Source organism: Erithacus rubecula, assembly GCF_903797595.1.
Source record: "Erithacus rubecula genome assembly, contig: scaffold_100_arrow_ctg1, whole genome shotgun sequence".
NCBI classification, from domain to species: domain Eukaryota; kingdom Metazoa; phylum Chordata; class Aves; order Passeriformes; family Muscicapidae; genus Erithacus; species Erithacus rubecula.
In genome coordinates, this window is record NW_027636406.1 from 1 (window position 1) to 24,297 (window position 24,297).

At 50.4% G+C, this 24,297-nt stretch overlaps 1 protein-coding gene across 1 annotated transcript; it reads left to right on the forward strand.

The window, feature by feature from the left end:
* The first annotated feature begins 2,772 nt into the window (after positions 1–2,772).
* Positions 2,773–13,396, forward strand: LOC306815123 (medium-chain specific acyl-CoA dehydrogenase, mitochondrial-like). The gene is given in 13 exon segments (XM_079331748.1): positions 2,773–2,854; positions 4,258–4,354; positions 5,011–5,108; positions 5,206–5,279; positions 6,454–6,538; positions 6,678–6,758; positions 7,447–7,577; positions 9,020–9,128; positions 10,130–10,270; positions 10,345–10,422; positions 11,367–11,615; positions 13,011–13,037; positions 13,041–13,396. Coding segments are annotated over 13 exon segments (1,290 nt in total). The 5' UTR covers positions 2,773–2,776; the 3' UTR covers positions 13,083–13,396.
* The last annotated feature ends 10,901 nt before the right edge of the window (positions 13,397–24,297 follow it).

Below are 24,297 nucleotides of genomic sequence, written 5' to 3' on the forward strand. Positions count from 1 at the left end.
CCTCCCTCCCGCACCGCCTCCTCCCTCCAGCCCCCACCCGCACCCGCCTGCCGCCCCCGTCCACCCCCGAATCCTCATTCATCCCATCCGCACCCCCATCCCCATCTCCATTCCCTTCCACTTCAATGCTCATTCATCCCCATCCCTTCTGCCTCCTTCCCCCTTTTATCGCTGTTCCTGCACGTACCACCCCCATTCATCCGTCTCCAATCGCATCTCACCCTCCTCCATCCTCATCCTCCTCCACTCTCATGCCAACCTTCTCCACCCCAGCCCACTCCATCCGCTCTGCCTCCATCCCCATCGTTTTTGTCCTGATGGGAAAAGATCTTCACAAGAGACTCCATGTGGAAAGAATGGCTGCGGGGTTCTTCACAAATGTCATAGAAATCAGTGTAATGTCTTCTACATGGATCTGAATGTCTCTAGGAACATCCATCCGGGCAAGTTTGTTACAGGACCCCGGCAACCCGACCCAGACAATTTGAGCTTCTGAACTGTTGGGTAATGGGACGAACGGGTCCACACCGAGTGTACTGCAGACGGTCTGAACTGCTGGTGGACCCACAGAACCCAGACAGCCTGAACTTCTGAACTTCAGGGCAAAATGGAGACACGTGTTCAAGGGGGGAATATGTGGTTCAGGAAAGCTGCACCTTCCTGGTGCCTCAGCCAATGGCAAAAGGAACAGAGCTACATGTAGTGGAGCTCAGAATAAAAAGAGGCTGCACCCTCCAAAACCGAGAGAGAGAGACAGAGGGAGAGACAGAGGGAGAGAGACAGACAGACAGACAGATCCCATGGGTGTATGGGCCAGTGGACTCTCCCTTGATTGGAATAAAGCTGCAGAACTCCTCTGTCTCCTTTGTGGACTGGGAGGAATGAGGGATTTGTCTTTACAAACAAGCTGTAGGTTTGCTGATAGATGAAATTGGAGATTGAAAGATGTCAGAAACGATGAGGGAAAACCATGAATTCTATAAGAATTAAAAATTAATAGGAAAGGTTGCACATTAGATGGGAATCTTACGAATCGGGCATTCTGGGAAATCTGGACTTCTCAAGTACTTCAACCAATGGTGAAAGAGAGAGGGAAATGCGGCTGGGAAATGAGGATAAAAAGGAGGCTGTGTCCTCCAAAAAATTGGAGAGATCCCAGGAGAATGCCCCATGTTCTCTCCCTTTATTAAAATAAACTAAAAGCCCCCTCTGTCTCCCTTTTGGGCATAAACCTCCGGTGTTTGTGGATTAATCTTCCTGAAAAACCTTACACTCCCCTAACACACCTTGAGGACGTTTTCCCCTGTCTGTCCCTTGTTCCCTGGGAGCACAGCCGGACCCTTTCCTGGCTGCAGTCTCTGTTAGAGAATTGTGCAGATCCAGAAGGTTCCCGGGACTCCTGTCGGGCACCAACTGATGCGGGGGTACTGCCCTGTTTGGGGCACATCCCTCTGTTATAAATAAGAAACAGAAGTCTCGATATTCAGCAAAATTTAGATTGCTTTATTTTACATAGACAGAGCAAGCAGAGCTGGGCAGGCAGAGGGGTCACAGCCCACTCCATGCTCCACCGAACTTTGGTTTGCAACTCCATGGTTTCCTTTAGTCATCAATAACCGCTCTTTTTTTATTGTCATAATTCTGCCGGGTAAGCAGTGGTGGTCGGTGGGCTCGCTGGACGATGTGAGTCTCTAGACAATTTGTCCCATCTGCTCTTGGTAGATAAGGAAATGGCAGAAGTCAGGAAGTCTGCTCTTAGGGATAGATTACACAATTGATTACACAAAGGCAAGAAACCTGATTTTGCAGAATCTGTTGGGCTGTTTGAGAGCTTTGTTTTGCAAGCTGTCAGTAGATACAACTTATATAGAAACATGATATTCATAACAGGAGGATTTGAAACAAAATTATTTAATCATATATTTTCCTTTCTTTAGTTTCATGCTTCATTTCGGACTTAAGTATTCTGGTTTATACAAACCCCAATACTGTCCCAGTCTGGGGTTTCTCCTTTGCCCCGAGATCACCCCAGAGGGACACGAAGGTGGTTCAAACCCTGGTTTTCTCTGAAGCAGCCGAAGAGAGATTGCCGGAGACGTTTTTTTGTTTTGTTTTGTTTTTTTTTTTAGGGATTGTTTATTATTTTTTATTTTTGGGACTTTTTGCTTGGCCAGCAGCGGTTTGCTCAGCTTGGCATTTATGGTGGAATTTGCTTGGTGAATGCAGGGCTTGTTTTATATAGTTTGTCTTACGTATTACATGTTTACAGAATTTTTTAAATACAATTTTATTAAATGGTCTAGCTTTGATTTTATTTAATTTAAGAGTGCTAACGTGTTACTTAACATGGATGACAGGGAGAAGAAGGAGGAAAAGGTGTTTACTTTTTAAATTTTTTATTTTGGCTACGTGTTCCTTATTATAAACATTTTAAAAATCTTATTTATTTACGTTTTAATAATTTAATTTACACTTTACTAATTTTGGCAGCTTGTTTATATTTTTTTTTTGTGCTGACAACTTTTTTTAGGGGTTAGAATTTAGCACTTGTAAAACTAGGGTCTCACTTAGAGGTTTTTGAGACCTTTGCTAGGGAGGTTTTGAGACCTTTAAGGAGGCCAGAGGTATGCCCTGGGCTCCCACACAATACTTTTATGATTAACACGAATCAATTATCACAGCTCTGTTCGGGGGGCACCGCCTTGTTCGGGGGGCACCGCCTGACTCGGGGCGCACCTTCTTTTTCGGGGGACACCGCCTGGTTGTGGGGCGGGGGATGGTGCGATCTCCCCGCTCCGTCCCGTCCCGCAGCTCCGGCACCGCCGCCGCGATGTCCGCGCTCAGCGCCCGCCGGGTGAGCGGGGCACGGGGGGCACGGGGGGAATCGGGACAGGGGGACAGGCCCGGGGTCGTGCTGGGGCCGCCAACCTCCATCGCGGGGGTCTGGAATCGGCTTCGTGCTGGGGCTGGGGCGGCGCTGCCAGCCTCAGGGGCGGCGGTCTCGAATCGGGGTCGGTGCGCGCTGCCCCTCCCGCGCCCTTCCCTTCCTCCCCCCGGGGGTCGGTGCCCGTCCTGTTGGAAATCGGGAACATTCCTTTTATCGGGAATATTCCTTTTATCGCGCTCCCCGGGAGCTGCGTCAGCACTTGCAGTTCTGTCTCCTCGTCGTTCCTGAATTAGGGAAAAGGTGAAGGTCGCCGGCTCAGCCGTGTCCATCCAATGTCCCTCCGGTGTCCCTCGGTGGGGGTGGCCACCTGCCTCAAGTGTCACGGTGACAGCGGGAGCCGCGGGGGCAACTGTGATCTAATGGGTGGCATTGCTGGCACCGGGATTTGGGGTTCACTGGGGGCAGAGCAGGCACGAGGAGCTGGGTCTGACCGTGGAGTGGCTGATGGAGGGAGCAGGTGCTTGCCCAAATCCCAGAATCCCAGACTGGTTTGGGTGGGAAGTGACCCCAGGGAGCACCAGTCCCACCCCACCGGACTGGGAACCCTCCAGTGCCTCGTCCCTGTGGGAGAACTTTGATCTCTTGGCATTCTCTGTTTCCCCTGGGGAGATCTCCCTGCCTGCCCAGCTGTGTTGATGTGTCCAGAGTCATCTTAGTGATGCCTTTAACCTCGCCCTGAGACCAAACATCTCAAAACACACTCAAAACGCAGCTTTGGGAGCTTTTTTTTCCCCCTAAAAAAAAAAAAAAAAACAAAAAAAAACAAAAAAAACCAAAAAAAACCCTTTCAGGCTTGTTGAGAATTTTGGGCTTTTCCTAGTTTTGTCTAAACCTTTTGGTGGAGATGCTGCATAGAAGTGGATCAGCAAAACCAAACCAAAGCCCAAACAATTAAATGATGATTACAATGATTACAATACCCTGTCATTTTTTCTACCTCATCTTTTTGTCAGTTATATTTCAAACAATGTCTGAAACACTTGGGAGTTTCCTGATGTGATGTTGTTCTGTTTTCCTTACATACCTGTGGCAGCAGTTTGGTAAGAAAACTCAGCAAAAAGGGAAAACATGGGTGAGAAATGACAGTTTTGCAACACATGTGTCTTGTGAAAATGCCACAAATTAAACTTTACCTTGTGGGCATTGCCAAGTTGTGCACACACACTGCTGACTCAGCAGCTCAGCATTCCATGCTTTTTTTCCTTATGTGCCACCTGTCACAGCCTGTGTCCCTTGCTGGGCTGTGGGGCTGCACTAGGACATTCTGCTCTGGGATATTCTCTCATTCTCATGGTCCTTTCCCGCTGCAGCTGCTCCAGACCCTGGTTTGGCCCAGCTTGAGGTTCTACTCCAGCAAACCTGCCCAAAATGTGCACCTGAGCAAACATGGGAATGGGTTTAGCTTTGGTGAGTGTGGCAGGGCTGGGAAGGGAGGGAGCAGGGAGGGAAAAATGCAAACAAAGGAACAAAATAAACCGACAAAAAAAGAAAGCCCACCACAAACCCCAACAAAACAACTGAGCAAAAAACCCAAGGAACAGTACTGCACTTCAGGAGGAATTTCCAAAATTTCCCCATTATTTGGAATAGATTTCTAATCTTTTTATAAAAACTATTTGAAAACCAAAAGACATTTTCTTTCCAGTGCAAGGACAGGGGATGATATTTCAGAGATTTTCTTCATTTTTTTGTTACTGTCTTGAGCTTTTTTAATCTCACACTGAGGAAAAAAAAAAAAAAGAAAAAAAAAGAAAAAAAGGAGTCCTGTTGGCTTTTAAGCCATTAAAATGACCATGAGCAGCATCAGGGGAACATGGTAGTTCTAGGGATGTGACACAGAAATTTCTCCACACCTGAGCCATTACAGCAAATTCTCTGGGGCAGCAGCAGATGCTCAACAGATGTTTTGGTAAAAGCATTTTATTACCTGACACTTTCTGCTCCATTTCCAGTAGTTTTGGAATAATTTTATAACTAATGCTGTTGTGGGCATTTCTCAGAGCTCAGGGGGAAGGAGGAAGTTGAGTTTCTTCATGACTATTTTGCCTTATTTTATTCAACAGAACTGACAGATGAACAGAAGGAATTCCAAGCTACTGCCTGGAAATTTGCTCTGGAGGAGATTATTCCTGTAGCTGCACAGTATGACAGGACTGGGGAGGTAAATCCACCCCACAGGAGGAAAAAACAGATTTTTCTCTTAACCCAAAATTTGAAATTTTACCTGTGATAGTCAACCATGATTTTCCCTGTTTCAGTATCCTGTGCCACTCATCAAACGAGCCTGGGAGCTTGGGCTGATGAATTCCCACATCCCAGAGAACTGCGGTGGGTGTGACCCCTTTAATCCCTAAAACAAACCTTGGAAAGGCCTTGGAGGAGGTTGTAGTGTGAAATTATGGGTTACATATAAAATTACCTGCAGCACACTGCAGTAATCCCAAAGCAATCTGTGGACAGGTGGAACACGTGGGTGTGATGAGGCTGGATGGGATCAGGCAAGGAATTAGATTCTGATGTAGTAATTTGTGACCAGATTGTCTCCCATGATCTCAATTCTTATGATCCCCACATCAGAAATTCAAGGGTTTCCTTTGATCCTCCCTCAGGAGGGATTTAAGGGCTCATTCCTGAGGATCAGTTCCCAGTTTAGCCAAGGTGCAGCCAGTGTGCACAGATAAAAAATGCTACATTTCTGATCCGCTATTTTACCAACCAAAGTGGAGTTGGGATGTGTCCAGAGCAGGCCATGTCGGGTCTTTTTGATTGATTTGGTGTATCTGGTATCAAAAATTGAGTTTCTGCAGCAGAGCCTGAGAATAACAGGAAAGTTTGAATCAAGAGCAGCCTTTAAAGGTCCCCTTGTCTAACCCCCAGCAGTGAAAGGGAGAATGGGTACAAATCACTTGAAATTCAGGAATCAATTTGAAAAACCATCAGGTTTCATTGTGGGAAATCATCAGCACAGTTTGGCTGGATATGGATATTGGACAGTTTTGTATTGATGAGACTGGTGGTGGGTGTGGAAAAGTTGAGGCTGGTGTGAAGAGCTGTGGGAGGTCATGGAACCAGGGATTCAAATGAAATTCAAAATAGGAAAAGAGAAGGGCACAGGAAAGGGAAGAAGTGGTTCAAAGTTCTCAGGTAAAATGGTATCTGCTGCACTAAACTCTGCCTCTGGAAAAAGGGATTTGAGGGATATAATCAGAGCCAATGTGGCCCTTAAAGCAGTGACAGATCCTGGTGGCACCTTCTGGCCATTCTGTGCCACTTGTCCCACCTTGAGCACAAAACTAACCCCTTGACAATGGTGAAATGGGACCTTTAAATCATCTGATTTCAATGAAAAGAAACAAAATAACACAAATATCAATCAAAGCATTCCCAAGGGAGAATTTCTGATGAAACTCGGTGCCCATGGGGGGCATTTGGGATAATAAATTCTTGCAAATCATTAATATTGTGCACCTGAGACCCCCCCTGAGTTGCCTCCTTTCCCCCCACAGGTGGGCTGGGGCATGTCTGATCACAGAGGAGCTGGCATGTGGATGCACTGGGGTGCAAACAGCCATCGAGGCCAATTCCCTGGGGGTGAGTCCTGATCCTGTCCAGAACTGGGACTGGGGCCCCCAGACTGGGCTCTAGGCTCTCCAAACTGGGCTCTGGGTGCTCCAAACTGGACTCTGGGCCCTTGAGGTGATGGGTTAATGCTCTGAACATTCCCTTCCAGCAAATGCCCGTGATCATTGCTGGGAAGGAGCAGCAGCAGAAAAAATACTTGGGCAGGATGACAGAGGAGCCCCTGATGTGTGTGAGTGTGACCAGGGAATTGTATTGATTAATTAATTCATGACAGAGGAACCCTTGATGTGTGTTTGATCAGGGAATCCCATTACTTAAGTAATTAATTAATGACAGATGAACCTCAGATGTTTGTGTGACCAGGATCGGTCATTGCCCACAATTCCACAATGATTTTGTGGTTTCCTGTTGGATTTTCCCCTTTTCTGACCTGGAGATGGGGCAACTGAGAGGCATTTAAAAAACTTTTATTCCATTTTCAGTCTCATATGAAGGATGAGACAATACAGATGTTATAATTCACGCCATCACAATTAGAAGCCAACTATTCCCTAATTGCAATACATTATAATTGTTCCTTGGCCTATCAGCTTTTGTCACATCATGCTGTAAAATACATCTCATCTAAAATTACCCCTCCTGGGTTCTATTACAATGCATCTTTCATCTCAAAAATATCTAGTCTTATTTACAAGGCCATCCTTTGAAGCTTTTTTCAAGCTCCATTTCTCCCTCAGCAATACCTGTCCTATTCCACGGCATTTCTACATCAGAATTTCTCATCTTCGGGTCTGCATACAGACGTGTGAGCCTTCTCTCAGTCCCTGAGAGCTCTCTACAAATCCATTCCCCACATTTTTCTTTTGCCCCCAAACCCAGACAGTATTTTCCTTGGGATCTGGGGTTGTTTCTTGCAGGCTTACTGCGTGACGGAGGCGGGCGCGGGCTCGGACGTGGCCGGGATCGGGACGCGGGCGGAGCGGAAAGGGGACGAGTACGCGATCAAGGGGCAGAAGATGTGGATCACCAACGATGGCAAGGCCAACTGGTGTGTTTATTGTGGCAGTACTGGTCTGTACTGGGGTTTCTTTAAGGGTATGCTGCAAAGCAGAGTGTTCCAGTGTGTCGCTGTTGCTTGGGAAAGGTGACCTGGAACAGAGATCAGAGAGAGCAAAAGCAGTAAAATAGGCATTTGTTGAAAGGATGAATCTTGGGCAGTGCAAGGGCTACACCCAAATCAAATCCAAGATGGGTCCTGATCATGAGTTTTCACACTTCTGTAAGTTTTGGTTCATCCACATCTTGGGGTCAATTATCCAAGCACAGCCCCAGGCTACGAAGTCTCAGTCCCCTGGCTTGCCCCCTTTCCCTCACCATTGTTTTGCTTTTTGGATATTGGTTGTCCTTGATTCTCCAGCTAGAAAGGAATTGTTTTGTCCAACTCCCCTGTGAAGAGAATTTACTAACACCTAACATGAAGTCTGAGTTACAACACTAAGCAGCAGAGATTCTGAAAAATATCAAAGCTAAAACCCAAGGCATGGTCATTGGGAAGAGGCACCACAGCCCCAGTGCTGTGGGTGCCCAAAGAGGAAACAGGTTGATGACACCTGAGCTCGATGATGTCACAGCTCATTTGGGCTGAAACCAGATGCAGTTCCCTTCACTTTCCCTTTGGGACAGGGAGGTAGAGTCAACTCCAAAATGTCAGGATACCAAACCCTGACCTGGCTCCCAGACAGGGATCAGCTGCTTCTGACTCAGCTGGGAATGCCTCCCGCTCACAGGGAAAACAGAAAAACTCTGGGGTAGAATTGTCTGAAGGTAAAACATTTCGAAGGAGACACAGAGCCTGAGCTGTGCTGCAGGGTCTGGAGAGGGCAGCACAGACCCTTCCTCAGGGTTTACACTCTTGCCACCACAACACACAAACTCTTCAAGAGGAAGAATTTTATACATTTATCTATGAAAGTTGTTTAATTTCTTCACTCTCCCAGAATGTTCCTGAGCCCCCTAAATGGGACTGACAGCAATTGCTGACACAAAAACTTAATTTACAAATGATACCATGAAGAGTAAAATGGAAATATTTTCAAGTCAGAGGAAAAGGCCTTGCATACAATGCTGCATTCCCTCTACAATAACCCTTAGAGAATAACCTGCTGAGAACTGGCTTATTTTTGGGTATTTGGGAGGCTGAGGGGTATATTGAGACTTACAACACATGGAAAAGGTGAACAAGCTTTGCAGGTTTACCTGAGGGAATTCCATTAAACCTTAGTTTTGCAGGAAGAGATGCCCAGACAACACTGTGTTCCTCACACTCCTTCCCTCTCATTTGTTTGGTTTTTTGTGTTTTTTTTTTTTGAAGGGCCAATTAAAAAGAGTTGTTACCTTACCACTTGATATATGGACAAAACCACTCAGCATTTTGCCCTGAACTGTCTGATTTTTGGAGTTGAGCTGAACCCCCATCTCTGTCCTCCCCAGGTATTTCCTGCTGGCCCGTACTGATCCTGACCCCCGGGCTCCAGCCAGCAGAGCCTTCACAGGCTTCATTGTGGAGGCTGACACCCCTGGCATCCAGATTGGCAGGAAGGTACTCACCAGGAATTCTTGCTGCTTCCTGAACCAGTAAAGGATGAATTGCAATGGAAAGAAAATGGCTGAACCTTGTCAGGGCTCATAGATATATTGGAATTCTCACAGTGCCCAGAAACTGTTCATAAGGCTCATTTAATAATCATATTTACATATATATATATAAAAATACAAATAATTATATATATATGAAATTATATATTATTATATATGTAACTTAGATATTTTAATAATATATAATTATATATAAAATACTGTAATAATGTATAATAATATCTATTATATATTATATACTATAATATTTAATAACATATATTAAGAAATTATAGTATATCGTAATATATATAATTAGATATAATGACAATAGAATTGTAATTGTATGAGTTCAGATATAGAATTACTCAGAAGGGCCTAAAGCAGATAATTTTGCTCAGCTGCCAAAGAACCTTTGAGAACATGGAATTGACAGGGATGTCCGGGGGAATGAAGGTGTTGGCAGAACTTTCCCCAAAATCACTTGGTTTGCTGCAATTTCAGCTGTTTCTGCCCAAGTGAGGCACTACAAAGGCCCTGGTTTTCTCTCTCTTTGCTTACATTTGGAACCTGAAAACCTGATTTATTCATTAATTTGTCTTTTAGCAGCACAGCTGAGTCTCACAGCTGCTGCAAGTGGGTTCTTGACTGTTTTCTCTCCCATGTGAGAGGACAGAATTGAATTATATGTAGAATTGAATCTTCCAGAGGATAAATTGAACCAGAAGAGGCCAAAGGAGGTATTCCAGTTCCAGAATTATCTCCCATACGGAGTCAGTGACCTGCTCAGGTGTGTCAGGTCAGGGACTTACAGGGCCAAACTGGTGTTTCTTGTCGCTCTGGCTTTTAGCTAAAACCAAAGTGTTTTTCTAAGGTAAAAAAGCTTCCTTTGTTCTTTGAGTGAGCTAAAGGCTGTAATTGGTTGTACCTGTGAAGAATGTGGGTCAGTGGCACTCCCTTCCCCAGGAGCTGAACATGGGCCAGCGCTGCTCGGACACGCGCGGGATCATCTTTGAGGACGTGCGCATCCCCAAGGAGAACGTGCTGATGGCAGACAGCGCCGGCTTCAAGATCGCCATGGGCGCCTTCAACAAGACCAGGCCTCCAGTGAGTACAGGAATGGGCTGTTGACAGAGCAAAAAGGGAATTTATCCTGCTCGTGCCACGCTGTGCCCACCCAGGTGGCAGCGAGGCGAGCGCTGGGCGAGGCCACGAGGTACGCACTGGAGAGAAAAACCTTTGGGAAACCCATTGTGGAGGTGAGTTTGGAGTTATGTGTGGGAGAGGGTCTCAGTGTAAAAGGCAGGTGTCTTTGAAATGCAAAATGTCAGCACCCTTCCTCCAAATTATTGCAGTTTTGAAATTAAGGGCCTGTCAGGCAAAGATATGGAAATAGGCGTAACAGTTCTTTACAAGGAAAACTTAAAATAGAAATAAAGTATTAGAAAGAACAAACCCAAAAACTGACAGAGTCAGAATCCAACCTGACACCTTATCTGTCAGGGTGTTGGTAGCAGTCCCATTAAATGGTGGCTTCAATCCTCCTGGAGTGAAAGATGTGGCTCAGTTGAAGCAGTGGTCCTGTAGAAGGGTGCAGTAACTCCAAAGGTCCAGTGATGATGTAGAAGAGTCTGGTTATCCTCTGGCATCCTGTGGGAAAAGGTTGCTTTGGTGTTCCAAATCTCAGTTTTTATCTAGGTAGGGAATGCTTGACTGCTCCCCCTGGTGGAGCATCTCCCAGTGGGATGATATAATTTGATCAGTCGTACAGTGGGACTCAATGGCCCATTAACAGAAGATACCTCTGGATGGGTTTTGGAAAAGATAAAGATGATTGCCCCACCTAGTTTAACAGATGGTAATAGAATCCACGCTTTTGGTCACATCCTGTATTGCAGCCTAAGACAGGGACTCTGATCCAACACAGATCCTAATTCCACAGAAATCCTTTAGCAGAGCTTTCCAAGTGCACTAAATCCTCAAATTAAGAAATTAAGATAAAATTATATATTAGGGAAGATTTATTCCCAGAAAGGCCTGGCTCTGGTAGAGCCCCCATCCTTGTAACACCTGGAGACAATTTTACTGATGACCACGATGGTGCCGGGGCAAGGCTTGACCTCAATGATCTTACCCAACCCCAACAATCCCACGGTACCACAGCCCTCTGAGGCTCACCTCAGTGTTATCTCCCCTCTCCCAGCAACAGGCTGTGGCATTCCTGCTGGCTGAGATGGCCATGAAGGTGGAGCTGGCCAGGCTGGGCTACCAGAGAGCAGCGTGGGAGGTGGACGCCAGGCGCCGCAACACCTTCCACTCCTCCATGGCCAAGGCCTTCGCCGGCGACGTCGCCAACCAGGTGACTGCAGATGCTGTGCAGATCTTTGGGGGCAATGGCTTCAACACAGAGTATCCCGTGGAGAAGCTCATGAGGGATGCTAAAATCTACCAGGTGAGCGGGAGGGGGTGAGGGGTCTCCGTGGAAATGTGGGCGCTCGATGCAAAGTAATTAATTGGGGGTTAATTGCAATGGGGATGGATGCAGCCTAAAAAGATTTAAAGGTATTAAAGCAGGGAAGTTCTTAACTTTTCACTCACAGGTCTTTGGTTGAGATGGCACCAGCACTGATGTGCACAGACTAATTAGTTAGCATTAATTAGCCTCTTTGTGCTGCAGAAACAGCCATGGGGCACAGCCCATGGTGATTCACTTATCCAGATATTTATTTATTGGTTTATTTTCCAAAATTACAAAAAATGAGGTCATATTTCTTCATTTTCAGCCCACAAACACCCCTAATTCCCAGGGCTTTTTTTGCAGTGTTATTGCCAAGAAATTATTCCATGCCAGAATTCCTCTTCTGGTTCAAGTTTTTTATTCAGCAGGAATAAATTAATTTCGTTAGGAAATCCAGTGACCTTCACCTTTTCCCTCTTTCCAACATTAACAATGACTGGCTGGAACTGATCCAAGCAGGTCTCAGGGAACACATGGACCCTGACCTGTCAGCAAGTGACCAGAGTTGCTGAGATTCCAGGTGGCTGACATTTCTTTTGCAGCTGACTTTAAAATTCCAACTGTTCTCATCGGGCAGGAATTTTTCCTTCTCCAAGGACACAAAGCAGATGTTTGGAATTAAAAAGTTCTCAGTCCTGATTTCAGTCCTGCTAGGGAGGAACTGAACAAGCCATGAGACTTTGTCAGAATTGGGCTCTTTTTCCTATTTTTGGGGTTTTTTTCCACCAAGATCCTCCATCACCCAATGCAATCATCAAAGCATGGCCAGGCATGCTGAGGTTTTGAAATTGTTCAAATTACTCTGATTTAGTGTGAAATTTTGGGGTGTTTTTCCTGTTCCACTCCATTCCTGCAAGACCTTGGGAAAGGGGTTGGATCTTACAATTCCAGCAGCTGTACTTGCAGAACCTTTGTGCAGTTTGGGGAATATTATCCTGATTTTGTGACTGCAGAGAAAGTGGATTTGCAGGAATGGGAATGATTTGCCAAAGCAACTTCAGGCAGGATTGGGAGCAGAAACACTGAAATCCCCAAATTCTGTTGTCCTGAAGCTGCTTTGGGCTCTACCTGGGGGATCCCTGGATCTCTCCTGTGCTGGGCCAGGTGTTTGGATAACTGGGGAAGGTGTTTGGATACCTGGAGAATCCCTGCTGCACTGAACATGCACCTCTATGTGCTTATTGCATCTTACAGGTCGTTGTCACACTAATTCTTCCAATTTTCCCTCTTCCTGCCCCCTGGTTTGGTGCAGGGAGGGGTCACAGGTGTGCAGACTCTGGTCACACCTTTCCCAGCTGCTGACTCACCTGTCTTTGGTTTTCCCTGCAGATCTACGAGGGCACAGCACAGATCCAGTGAGTGATCATTGCCCGTGAGCACCTGGGCAGGTACAAGGCCTGAGGGATGCAGCAGCTCCAGGCCTGGAATTCCAGGGAAAGGAATTGTGCTGCATTTCTCCATTAGAAAAACTTGGAAAAACCCCTTTTCCATCAAACTCCTGTTCTTAGGCCTGATCCAGCACAGGCTCTGGGATGCACCATCCCACTGACTGAGCATCCCAAACATCCCTAAATCCCACAGGGATCATCTTTCCAAATGTCTGTTTGGTTTTCAGCAGCAAAGGAGACAAAACCCTTCCCCAGCAAAGCTGGATAGGCAAAGAGTGAACCAAATTGTCATTTTTTAAAATTTATTTTTGCCAGTGAAAGCAAAACTCCAGCACATCCCAAAAGTCAGACTTGGGGAATTTACATTATTTTAATGGCACAAATTCACTCTCTTTGTTTCTTTCTGGGGCTTGGGTGATTGCAACTTGATCAACCTCAGGGAACTTTAAAAACCTGACCTTTCCTCCTATGGAAGGGCCCAGCTGGCTGTGGCACACAGGCTTCAGGGCCCCAATTCCCACAATCCATAGGAAGCACTGTAGGTTTGGAGCCTTTCAACAGCCAGATCTAAAGAAAAATCCAAGTAAATCCATGTTTCTCATGCCTTGAACCAGAATTCTTTGTTATGGCTGAGTGGTAATGATGGTGTGTGAGAAGGGCTGCATGTGTCCTGGGAGGCAAGGAGAAGGATGGGGCAATGGGAACATGGATTCACTGATCCTGTGGAAAAGTGTACAGGAAATGGGCTGGATTTGGGCATTGCAGTGTGGCCTGAGCTGATGTGGGCCAAGAACAAGACTTGGGCAATGCAGAGGATTTCCCTGGTCTGGAGTCACTGCCAGGTCCCAAAAAGTGCTGTCAGTGTTGATGGGGCAGGAGCAGCTGATCCTGCACTCCTCACACACTCTGGAGATCCACTGCCATGTCCTGGGATGGGATGGGATTGTGGGATTGTGGGGATGGGCATGGATGGGGACAGTTCAGAGATTCCAGGCTACAAAAAGCCAAGGTCTGACAGGAAAATTAATCCACAAACACCAGAGGTTTATGCCCAAAAAGGAGACAGAGGGGGCTTTTAATTTATTTGAGTAAAGGGAGAGACCATGGGGCATTCCCCTGGGATCTCTCCAATTTTTTGGAGGACACAGCCTCCTTTTTATCCTCATTTCCCAGCTGCATTTCCCTCTCTCTTTCTCCATTGGCTGAAGTACTTGAGAGGCTTCCCATAATGCCTGATACCTCAGATTCTCCTCTAATGTATAACCTTCATTTTTAATTTTTAACTCTTATAGAACTCATGGTTTTTCCTCATCGTTTCTTTCATCTTTCAATCTCCAATTTCATTTATCAGCAAACCTACAGCTTGTTTGTAAAGACAAATCCCTCATTCCTCCCAGTCCACGAAGGAGACAGAGGAGATCTGCAACTTTATTCCAATCAAGGGAGAGTCCACTGGCCCATACACCCATGGGGTCTGTCTGTCTGTCTGTCTCTCTCCCTCTGTCTCTCCCTCTGTCTCTCTCTCTCGGTTTTGGAAAGTGCAGCCTCTTTTTATTCTGAGCTTCACTACATTTAGCTCTGTTCCTTTTGCTATTGGCTGAGGCACCAGGAAGGTGCAGCTTTCCTGAACCACATATTCCCCCTTTGAACACATGTCTCCATTTTGCTCTGAAGTTCAGAAGTTCAGGCTGTCTGGGTTCTGTGGGTCCACCAGCAGTTCAGACCGTCTGCAGTACACTCGGTGTGGACCCGTTCGTCCCATTACCCGACAGTTCAGGAGCTCAAATTGTCTGGGTCGGGTTGCCGGGGTCCTGTAACAAACTTGCCCGGGTGGATGTTCCTAGTGACATTCAGATCCATGTAGAACACATTAACACTGATTTCTATGACAGTAGTGAAGAACCCCGCAGCCATTCTTTCCACATCGAGTCACTTGTGAAGATTTTGTCCCATCAGGACAAAAATGATGGGGATGGAGGCAGAGCGGATGGAGTGGGCTGGGGTGGAGAAGGTTGGCATGAGAGTGGAGGAGGATGAGGATGGAGGAGGGTGAGATGCAATTGGAGGCGGATGAATGGGGATGGTACGTGCATGGATGTCCCAGTCTGGGGTTCCTCCTCTGCCCCGAGATCACCCCAGAGGGACACGAAGGTGGTTCAAAACCTGGTTTTCCCCGAAGCCGCCGGAGAGAGACTGCTGGAGATGGTTTTCTCTTTTTCCAAGGACAGTTTATTGTTTCTTATCTCTGGGACATTTTGCCTGGCCAGCAGCGGTCTGCTCAGCCTGGCATCCATGGTGGAATCTGCCTGGTCAAGGCAGGGCTTATCTTATATAGTTAGTACTACGTATTACATGTTTACAAAATTTTACCAATACAATACAATTTTATTAAATGGTCCAGCCCTGACCCCAACCAATCCAAGAGGCCAACGTGTCACCCAACATGGATGACATGGAGAAGAAGGAGGAAAAGGTGTCCACCCCCCAAATTCTCCATCTTGGCCACGTGTCCCTTATCATAAACATTCAAGAAAACCTATTTATCTAACATTCTAATTTACACTCTACTCATCATTATTTTCTGTGTCTCTTCTCTCAATGTGGGCAGATTCTCCCAAGGAGCCAAATCCAGCTCCTGCAGCTCCTGGGCAGCACTCAGGGGTCTCTGAGGGGTCTGCCAGGGGGGTTTTTGCACCCCCAAAGGAGCCAGGGAAAAACCCTGGACTCCCACACATGGACAGCGATAAAAGGGGGAAGGAGACAGAAGGGATGGGGATGAACGAGCATTGAAGTGTATGGGAATGGAGATGGGGATGGGGGTGAGGATGGGATGAATGAGGATTCGGGGCTAGACGGGAGGCGACGCAGGCGGTGCGGATGGGATGAATGAGGTTTCGGGGCTGGACGGGAGGCGATGCAGGCGGTGCGGGTGGGATGAATGAGGATTCGGGGCTGGACGGGAGGCGATGCAGGCGGTGCGGGTGGGATGAATGAGGATTCGGGGCTGGACGGGAGGCGATGCAGGCGGTGCGGGTGGGGCTCCAGGCCAATGGGGCGCTCGCAGGCGGATCCTGCCGGCGGCTCCTCCCGCCGCAGCGCGGGCGGATTTCCTTTGCAGCGGGAGCGGCCGCGTGGTGCAGGACGGGCCCGGGGCAACGGGGGGAGAACGGGGAAGGTGGGGATTGCCGGGGGAAGGGGCGATCCTGGGGGAAGTTGGGGATCCTGGGGAATGTTGGGGATCCCGGGGAAGGTCGGGGATCCCGGGGAAGGTCGGGGCGCGTCTCGTTGGTGGCAGGGCTGTGGGCGGCTGGCGGGAGGAGCCCCCCGGGCTCGGAGCCCCCCGGGCAGAGCCCCTCGGGTGCCGGTGCCGGGGCTGTTGAAAGGAGGGAGGGAGGGAGGCAGGGGCCGCTCGGAGCGCGGTGCCGCAGCCCCGGGGCGGAGCGTTCGGGCCGGGCCGGGCCGGGTCGCTCGGGCCGGTGGGGGCAACGCCGAGCCGGGGCGGCTCTGGCCCGGGGCTTTGGCTGCAGCGCCGCGGGCAGCGCTGCGCTGGCGGGGCCCGGCTGCGGCCGCGGGGAGCGGCCCGCGCTGGCAGCGGCGGCTCCGGCCCGGTTCGGTTCGGGCCGGTTCGGTTCGGGGCCGGTTCGGTTCGGGGCGGAGGAGGCGGCGCTGTCCGGGCCCATGATGAGCGCTGGCATGTATTATCTGAGCGGAACTGATGTGTGTCACCGCTTTAGCTCTAGAATTACTCTGAGGCCCGTCGAGCTCGCCGTGCGTCCGTCCGGCAGCGGAGCTTTTGCCCAGGGCGGCATCGAGTCCCGGTGGCGGGGTCGGAGCCGGTCGGGGCGGCGCGGAGCCCGGGTCGGGCTGGGCGCCGGTGTCCCGAGGGGCAGGTGCGGTTGTGGTGGGAGCCGTGGGGTTCGTGTCCAGCAGGGGCTCCGGGCTAGCCCCATTGCCCGCTGTGGCAGGGGGTGGCCGGGTGCCCGTGGCCGCGGTGGCTCGCGGTGTCCCTGCAGCGCCGTGTGCCGGCGGGGCTGAGCGGGTTCTGCGTGTGCAGCCAGGCTGCTGCAGCTCCGCTGGGAGTGTGCGGGAGGGACCTGGCACCTCTGCTCGGCCTGGCCCTGAGCCTGCCATGGTTTGTGCTTCTCGCAGGTGTCCTGGTGAGCCCGGCGCCTTCTGGCCAGCCCCGATCTAGGATGCAGCAATTTGGAGAGTCCCCACAGCTGCAGGTGCCAGTGGGACAGGTGAGGTTTGGGGTGTGGCAGGTGCTGACAAGATGCCCGGGCTGCCGGGGCTTTGGATGTGCAGTGAGATGTGCAGCCCCTGGGAATTGTCCCTGTGGCTGCCCTGGGCTCCTGTCAGCTCCCCAGGCATTGCTGTGTGGGGAGGGAAAGGAGAGGAACCAGGGCCTCTTGTTCATCTGGGTCCTTTTGTGTCTAAAGTCTGGATTTTGCCTTTGGTGCTGTATTTGTGCAGTGATTTCAACATTCCGTTGTTTTTATTAAAACTATTTTGTGTTTCTTTTTTGTGTTCTGGGAGACTCAATGGTCATTGTGTGGGTAGGAAGGAGAGCTTGGGATGGAGGAGGACTGAAGGGAATGTGCTTGGAAGACTTGTTTTACTTCTCAATATCCTCTGATTTTTTTGGCAATAACTTCAGGTAATTTTCCCAAATGGAGTCTGTTTTCCCAGTGATCAGTGAGAGACTTCTCCCCATTCTTATCTCAATGCATGAGCCTTTCCTTAGATTTCCTCTCCCTGTTCTGCTTTGCAGAGTATCTGTCATCCAGGCAGTGTCAGATGACAGGATTGACTCTGTGGCACTATGTGGCCTTGTGGTTTTCCATCTCTTGTGACAGTTGTGTGCATATATAGGGAGGCAAAATAGGGGATCCTGACCCTATAGATCCAAAATACTTCTATTTCCCTATGGACGTGTTCCTGCTATCAGAGGTACCATGTGTTCCTGGGACCAGTGGATCCTTTCAGAGGTGCTGACATCAGCAGGCAGGACTCCCATGGACTCTTCCCAGCATTGATCCAGCTTCCTGCATGGAGCAGCTTTCCCTGCAAGGGCTGAGGCTCTGGGTGTGGCTGGGGTTGAGGAGCCAAGCCCCGAGCCCTGGCCATGCTGTGCTGGGGAAGCCACAGCTCCAGCATGGAGCCCTCCACCGACAGCTCCCAGAGGCAGATCCCCCCATCTCCAGGCTCCCTCAGCTGCCAGCACAGCCTCTCTGTCCAGAATTCCCCTGGAGCTGACCCCAACCTCAACCCTGATATGTGCATGTGTCACCCTTGACTCTGTGAAATCCCTTGGCTGAACAAGAGCTGCAGTGACCCCTCTTGTTGGGGCAGCAGCACCTGGGATCAGGGAGAACAGGCAGGGGGAGCACAGTGGGGTCCTGGGCCATGGCAGCAGCTGGGGCAGTGGGATCTGCAGTCTCTGCAGGTGCCCTGGGAGCCCTGGGCAATGGTGGCACTGGGACAGCAGGGCTGGCCTTGTGACAGTGCTGGGGTGGTGGCAGTGCCTGGCTCCAGCCCGTTGCTGACCCTGCAGCCCCAGCCTGCTCCGGGCCCCCAGGGGAAGATCCCCTGGCAGAGCCCCGGCACAGCCACGGCCACCGTGTCCTGCTGGATCAGCCCAGTGTTGCTGTGCTGAGCTGGCCCAGCCATGGGCTCCCAGGGGCTCTGTGCCCAGCAGGGCTGTGGCTCCAGGCTGGGCTGGCACTGGGACACAGCTCCTGCAGTGCCCCTGGCCCCAGGGATGGCCCCGTCCTGTCCTGCCCTCACCCCAGTGCTGGCCCTGAGCTGGGTTTGACCTTCCCAGCTAAGGGTCCCGCGCTGCTGTCCCAGCTCAGAGGCCCTTTTCAGGGTTAGCCCTGAGAGCACAGATCAGTGACAGTCCCTGCCAGGGCTCCCAGGAGCTGCCAGGGCCTCCATTCTTCACTTACATTCCATGACATTTCCAGGAGATGTTCCCTCCTCTCGGGACACTGACCTCACAGAAGGGACCTGTTGTGGCACAGGTCAGAAAATCCTTCAGGCATTTGACTTGACCGTTTGTGTTGGATTTTCCTGAGGGACCAGCAGTGATGTGGAAGATTTTCCTTTTGCCTCTTAGTTCTTTGTGCCTTTTTTGTTGGAGAACTGAGGAGCATTGATCCCTGTGGGGCCCAGGGACATTTGCAGTTCCTGCACACAAAAGGTGCCGTTCCAGATATTCTCAGCTGTGCATCAATGGACTCTGCCCAGAATTGCTTCTCCTTCCAGATCAAGAAATTACTGGGACACGGAACATTCCCAGTTTGGTGTCTGATGGAGAGATGGGTTAGAGAAGTGACCATAGGGAACTGAGGTGCAACTATTGTGTCCTGGACTGGGCCTTTACTCTCCCTGAGTAGGACCATGAGCACCCTGGAAATTTTCTGATTTTTCTGTCTTCCTTTCCCTGGGATTTTTTCCACATTCAGGTTGCAAATCAGTTTCTGTCCTGGCCATTCTTTCCAGGCTGTGACCACAGGGAGGTTTTGCAGCAGGTCTCAGGGGGGAAAAGAGGAGCCTGTTCTCCCCACATCTGGCCATTTTGTGCCACTTGTCCCACCTTGAGCAGAAAATTATCCCCTGTCGCAAAGGAATGGTGAAATTGGATTTTTAAATCATCTGGTTTGAATAAAAAGAAACAAAATAACAAATCTATCAATCATGGCATTTTCAATGGAGAACCTCTGATTAAACTCGGTGTCCATGGGGGACCTTTGGGATAATAAATGCTTGCAAATCATTAATACTGTGCACTTGAGATGGCCTTGAGTTGCCTCTTTTTCCTCCACAGTGGGCTGGGGCTGGGAATCTTCAAGGCATGTCTGACCAGAGAGGAGCTGGCATATGGATGCACTGGAGTGCAGAGAGCCTGGGGATGAGTCCTGATTCTGTCCAGAACTGGGACTGGCGTCCTCCAAACTGGGCGATGGGTTAATGCTCTGAACATTCCCTTCTAGCAAATTCCTTCCCAAATTTCCCAGAGCCATCCAGTTCACAGACTCCCTCAGTAGCTGCAGAGAGGACAGGAACAGGGGGTCTCAGTGCTGTTGTATTGGTTTGGCTGGGAGAACTGGCTGGTGAACAGTTGCTGGCCATAACAATTCCTCTCCCCATCAGTTTTCCAGCTGTGCCATGCTCCTGTTCCTGCTGCAATTCTGACAGGTGGCTTTGGGCTGCAATCACTGTGCTCCATGGAGGCTTTCTGGGAAGTGCTGTAAAATCCTGGCCTTGATCCTTGTCAGGCACTGCAAGTCTGTGCTGGGCCATCCCTTTGCTTTGGGGATGGAGATAATTCCCAATTTCCCTTTTTATGCCTTTTGTCCTCCAAGATGTTTTCAGCAGAGGACACACAGAATGGCACCTGCCCCATCTGTGCCTCCATCATAGGTGTGCTCTCCATGATTCCAACACTTCAGTGTCTTGAAGACCCTTGTGAAGATACAATCCTCCTGGTGGTGCTTCTCAAGAAGAATTTCCCATATTTTCCTATGGTTCACTAACTCTTTACAAAGATCCCCCCAGGAATTTGCCCCAACCCACAGCAGTTCAGTCGTAGCCGACAAAGTGGGGAAACACAGGCAAGTCCCTCTGGAAGCTGTCACCTCCAACAGTCTGAGACTTCAACCTGAGCGAGTTCAGGAGGGAGGGAGTGTCATGAGGTTCAAACCAAGGGAAGGAGCCCCAGCACCAACTCTGTTTGACATAGCTGGGCCCATCCTGGCCCTGATCCACACACGGGGAGGGAAACAGGGCAGTGATCTAGAATTAACTACATCCTAAAGGCTAAATCCTAAATTCCTCCTAGGGGATCGGAGCTAGAGCATGACTGCTTGAAGATCATAGACTTACAAACAAAACGAGGGAAGACCTTGAAGACTTACCGCTACCATACGGGAGGGTGTTTTTCACCGATGGATCATCTAGGGTAGTAGAGGGAAGAAGAATATCAGAATATGTGGTGGTTGAAGGTATTGAAAGGGAAAGTTTGGAAGTCATGGAGAAAGAAAATTTACCTTCAAATTGTTCTGCCCAATGTTGAGAAGTCTATGCTCTTAAAGGAACGCTAGACTTGTTGGAACAAGATCAGGGTACTATTTACACTGATTCATGGTATGCCTTTGGGATAGTGCATACATTAGGAAAAATTTAGGGGGAAAGAGGTTATCTGAATTCCAAGGGAAAGGATTTAATACATAAAGAACTAATCAAGTCAGTATTTGAGTCTCTCATGAAGCCCATACTGTGGTGTGAACACAAGAAAAAGGCTGGATGAGCCCCTAGACTACACGAGCCAAAGCGAGTTCCTGGGAACCCCCGTGAGGACGGAACCCCCGACTCTGCAGCGTGAGCAGCGGATTGGACTTGCGCCTCCTCGTCGGTGGTATCCAGTGGGAGCAGCAGCGTGCACAGCCCCTCGATTTCCCACCTGGGGGTCTTCATAAAGAGTTGGTGAACCTTAGGAAAGCCTAGGAGACTCTTTGAGAAGCACCACAAGGAGGATTGTAGCTTCAGAAAGATGTTCACCGCAGTTCCTGAGGGAGTAAGGGATATGGAGGACCCTGAGAAATTTGGAAGGGAGATGTAAATGTGGGGAGAACTGGCTCCTCTTTTTCCCCTGTGGCCCACTGCAAAACCTCCCTGTGGTCACAGCCTGGAAAGAATGGCCAGGCCAGAAACTGATTTGGAACAGGAGTGTGGAAAAAATCCCAGGGAAAGGATGACAGGAAGATCAGGAACTTTCCAGTTTGCTCACGTTCCTGCTCAGGGAGAAGAAGGGACTAGTCCAGGACAGATCAGCTGCATCTCAGACCCCATGGTCACTTCTCTAACCCATCTCTACATCAGACACCAAGCTGGGAATTTTCCATGTTCCAGAGAGCTACTGATCTGGAAACAAGAGCATGTCTGTGCAGAGTCCATGAACCCACAAGTGGGAAGATCTGGAACGGCACCTTTTGTGCGCAGGCTGGAAATGTCCTCGGGCCCCCTACAGGATCAATGCTCCTCAATTCTCCAACAAAGAGGGCAAAAACCACCAAGAGGCAAAAGGAAAATCTTCCACATCACTGCTGGCCCCTTAGGAAAATCCAACATAAACAGTCAAGACAGGTGTCTGAAGGATTTTCTGACCTGTGCCACAACAGGTCCCTTCTGTGAGGTCAGTGTCCCGAGAAGAGGGAACATCTCCTGGAAATGTCACGGAATGTCAGTGAAGAATGGAGGCCCTGGCAGGCCCTGGGAGCCCTGGCAGGGACTGTCACTGATCTGTGCCCTCAGGGCTCACCCTGACAGGACCCTCTGAGCTGGGACAGCAGCGCGGGACCCTCGGCTAGGAAGGTCAAACCCAGCTCAGGGCCAGCACTGGGGTGAGGGCAGGACAGGACGGGGCCATCCCTGGGGCCAGGGGCACTGCAGGAGCTGTGTCCCAGTGCCAGCCCAGCCTGGAGCCACAGCCCTGCTGGGCACAGAGCCCCTGGGAGCCCATGGCTGGGCCAGCTCAGCACAGCAACACTGGGCTGATCCAGCAGGACACGGTGGCCGTGGCTGTGCCGGGGCTCTGCCAGGGGATCTTCCCCTGGGGGCCTGGAGCAGGCTGGGGCTGCAGGGTCAGCAACGGGCTGGAGCCGGGCACTGCCACCACCCCAGCACTGCCACAAGGCCAGCCCTGCTGTCCCAGTGCCACCATTGCCCAGGGCTCCCAGGGCACCTGCAGAGACTGCAGATCCCACTGCCCCAGCTGCTGCCATGGCCCAGGACCCCACTGTGCTCCCCCTGCCTGTTCTCCCTGATCCCGGGGTGCTGCTGCCCCAACAAGAGGGGTCAGTGCAGCCCCCGTTGAGCCCAGGAGCTGCAGTGGGGACAGGGACAATCCTGCTCTGCCTCAGCATGTTTGGGGCTGAGCTCAGCTCTTGTGTGTCCTGAAAGGAACGCTTGGGGAGGGGAACTGGGAGATGGGGGCTGTGGTATTCAGGGCTGTTGGAGGATGGATCATGTTCTAGTGGCGATTGTCCCACAGGGTCTCCCCGGCTGCCTTTGGATCCCTGCCTGCCCCCCTTGGCCCCCTGGGTGCCCAGTCCCCTCCAGGGGCAGCTGCCACATGCAGGAAGCTGCAGGGATGTGGGCAGGGGGGCTGGATCCGTGCCACAGCTGGAATGGACTCTGTCCAGGGCTGGGCTTGTGGCCAGGGCTGGGGGCTGTGCCAGGCTGGGCTTTGGCCTGGGGGCTGTCAGGGAGGGTTCAGGGAGGAGTCCTGGCAGGGATAAAGGTGCTCCTGCCCTGCTGCAGCCTCAGGGAGCTCTGCCCAGTGCAAGAGGATGATGAAGGTGGCTGTGCTCAGTGTGGCCCTGCTCTTCTCCATCCTGCTGTGCCTCCCAGCACAGAATGAGGTGAGGCTCCAAGGTCACGGGCTGGGCTCAGGCCTGGGGGCTCTTCCCAACCCAGGGGCCCCAGTGGGCTTCTCGGCCCCGGGCCGTGCCACTTTCTCCTTGCCACCGTGGCCTCTGTCCCTCCCCTTGCCGCAATTCAACTCCCACTGCCAGAGCCCGGCTTCCCCATGGGATGCTCAGACCAGGGCCCCAGAACTTTCCTGTCCTGCTGCCCCAAAATCCCGTCCTTTTGAGTCTTCCCATCCCATCCCATCCCATCCCATCCCATCCCATCCCATCCCATCCCATCCCATCCCATCCCATCCCATCCCATCCCATCCCATCCCATCCCATCCCATCCCATCCCATCCCATCCCATCCCATCCCATCCCATCCTCCTTGTCTCCTTGGGCACCTCCCTCCCCACCATCTCCTCTGTTTCCCACACAAGGACAAAAGCCAATCCTAAATTGAGTTGAAGAGGGACCAAGAGGTCCAAACTCATTAAAGAGCAGACAAGGCCAAACTCGGCCAAACTGGGATGAACTGGTCCAGTCGCAAGCCAGGCTGAACTTGCAGAATCTGGAAAATGACTGCCCCCGCCTCCTGCTCCCCTCAACTCTCTCCAGATGATTCCCAGAGTCTTCTTTCCAGTCTCTGCCCTCCATTCATTGCCTTTCACCCTGCAGTGATGTTCCCAAATCCCCGGGCACCCCCAGCTCAGAGCAGGGGGCAGCCAAGGGCTGGGGGATGCTGGGGACACCTGTGTTCCCCCCAGCCCCTCAACAGCCAATCCTGACCAAGCTTTTGCTCTCCTTCCCCAGG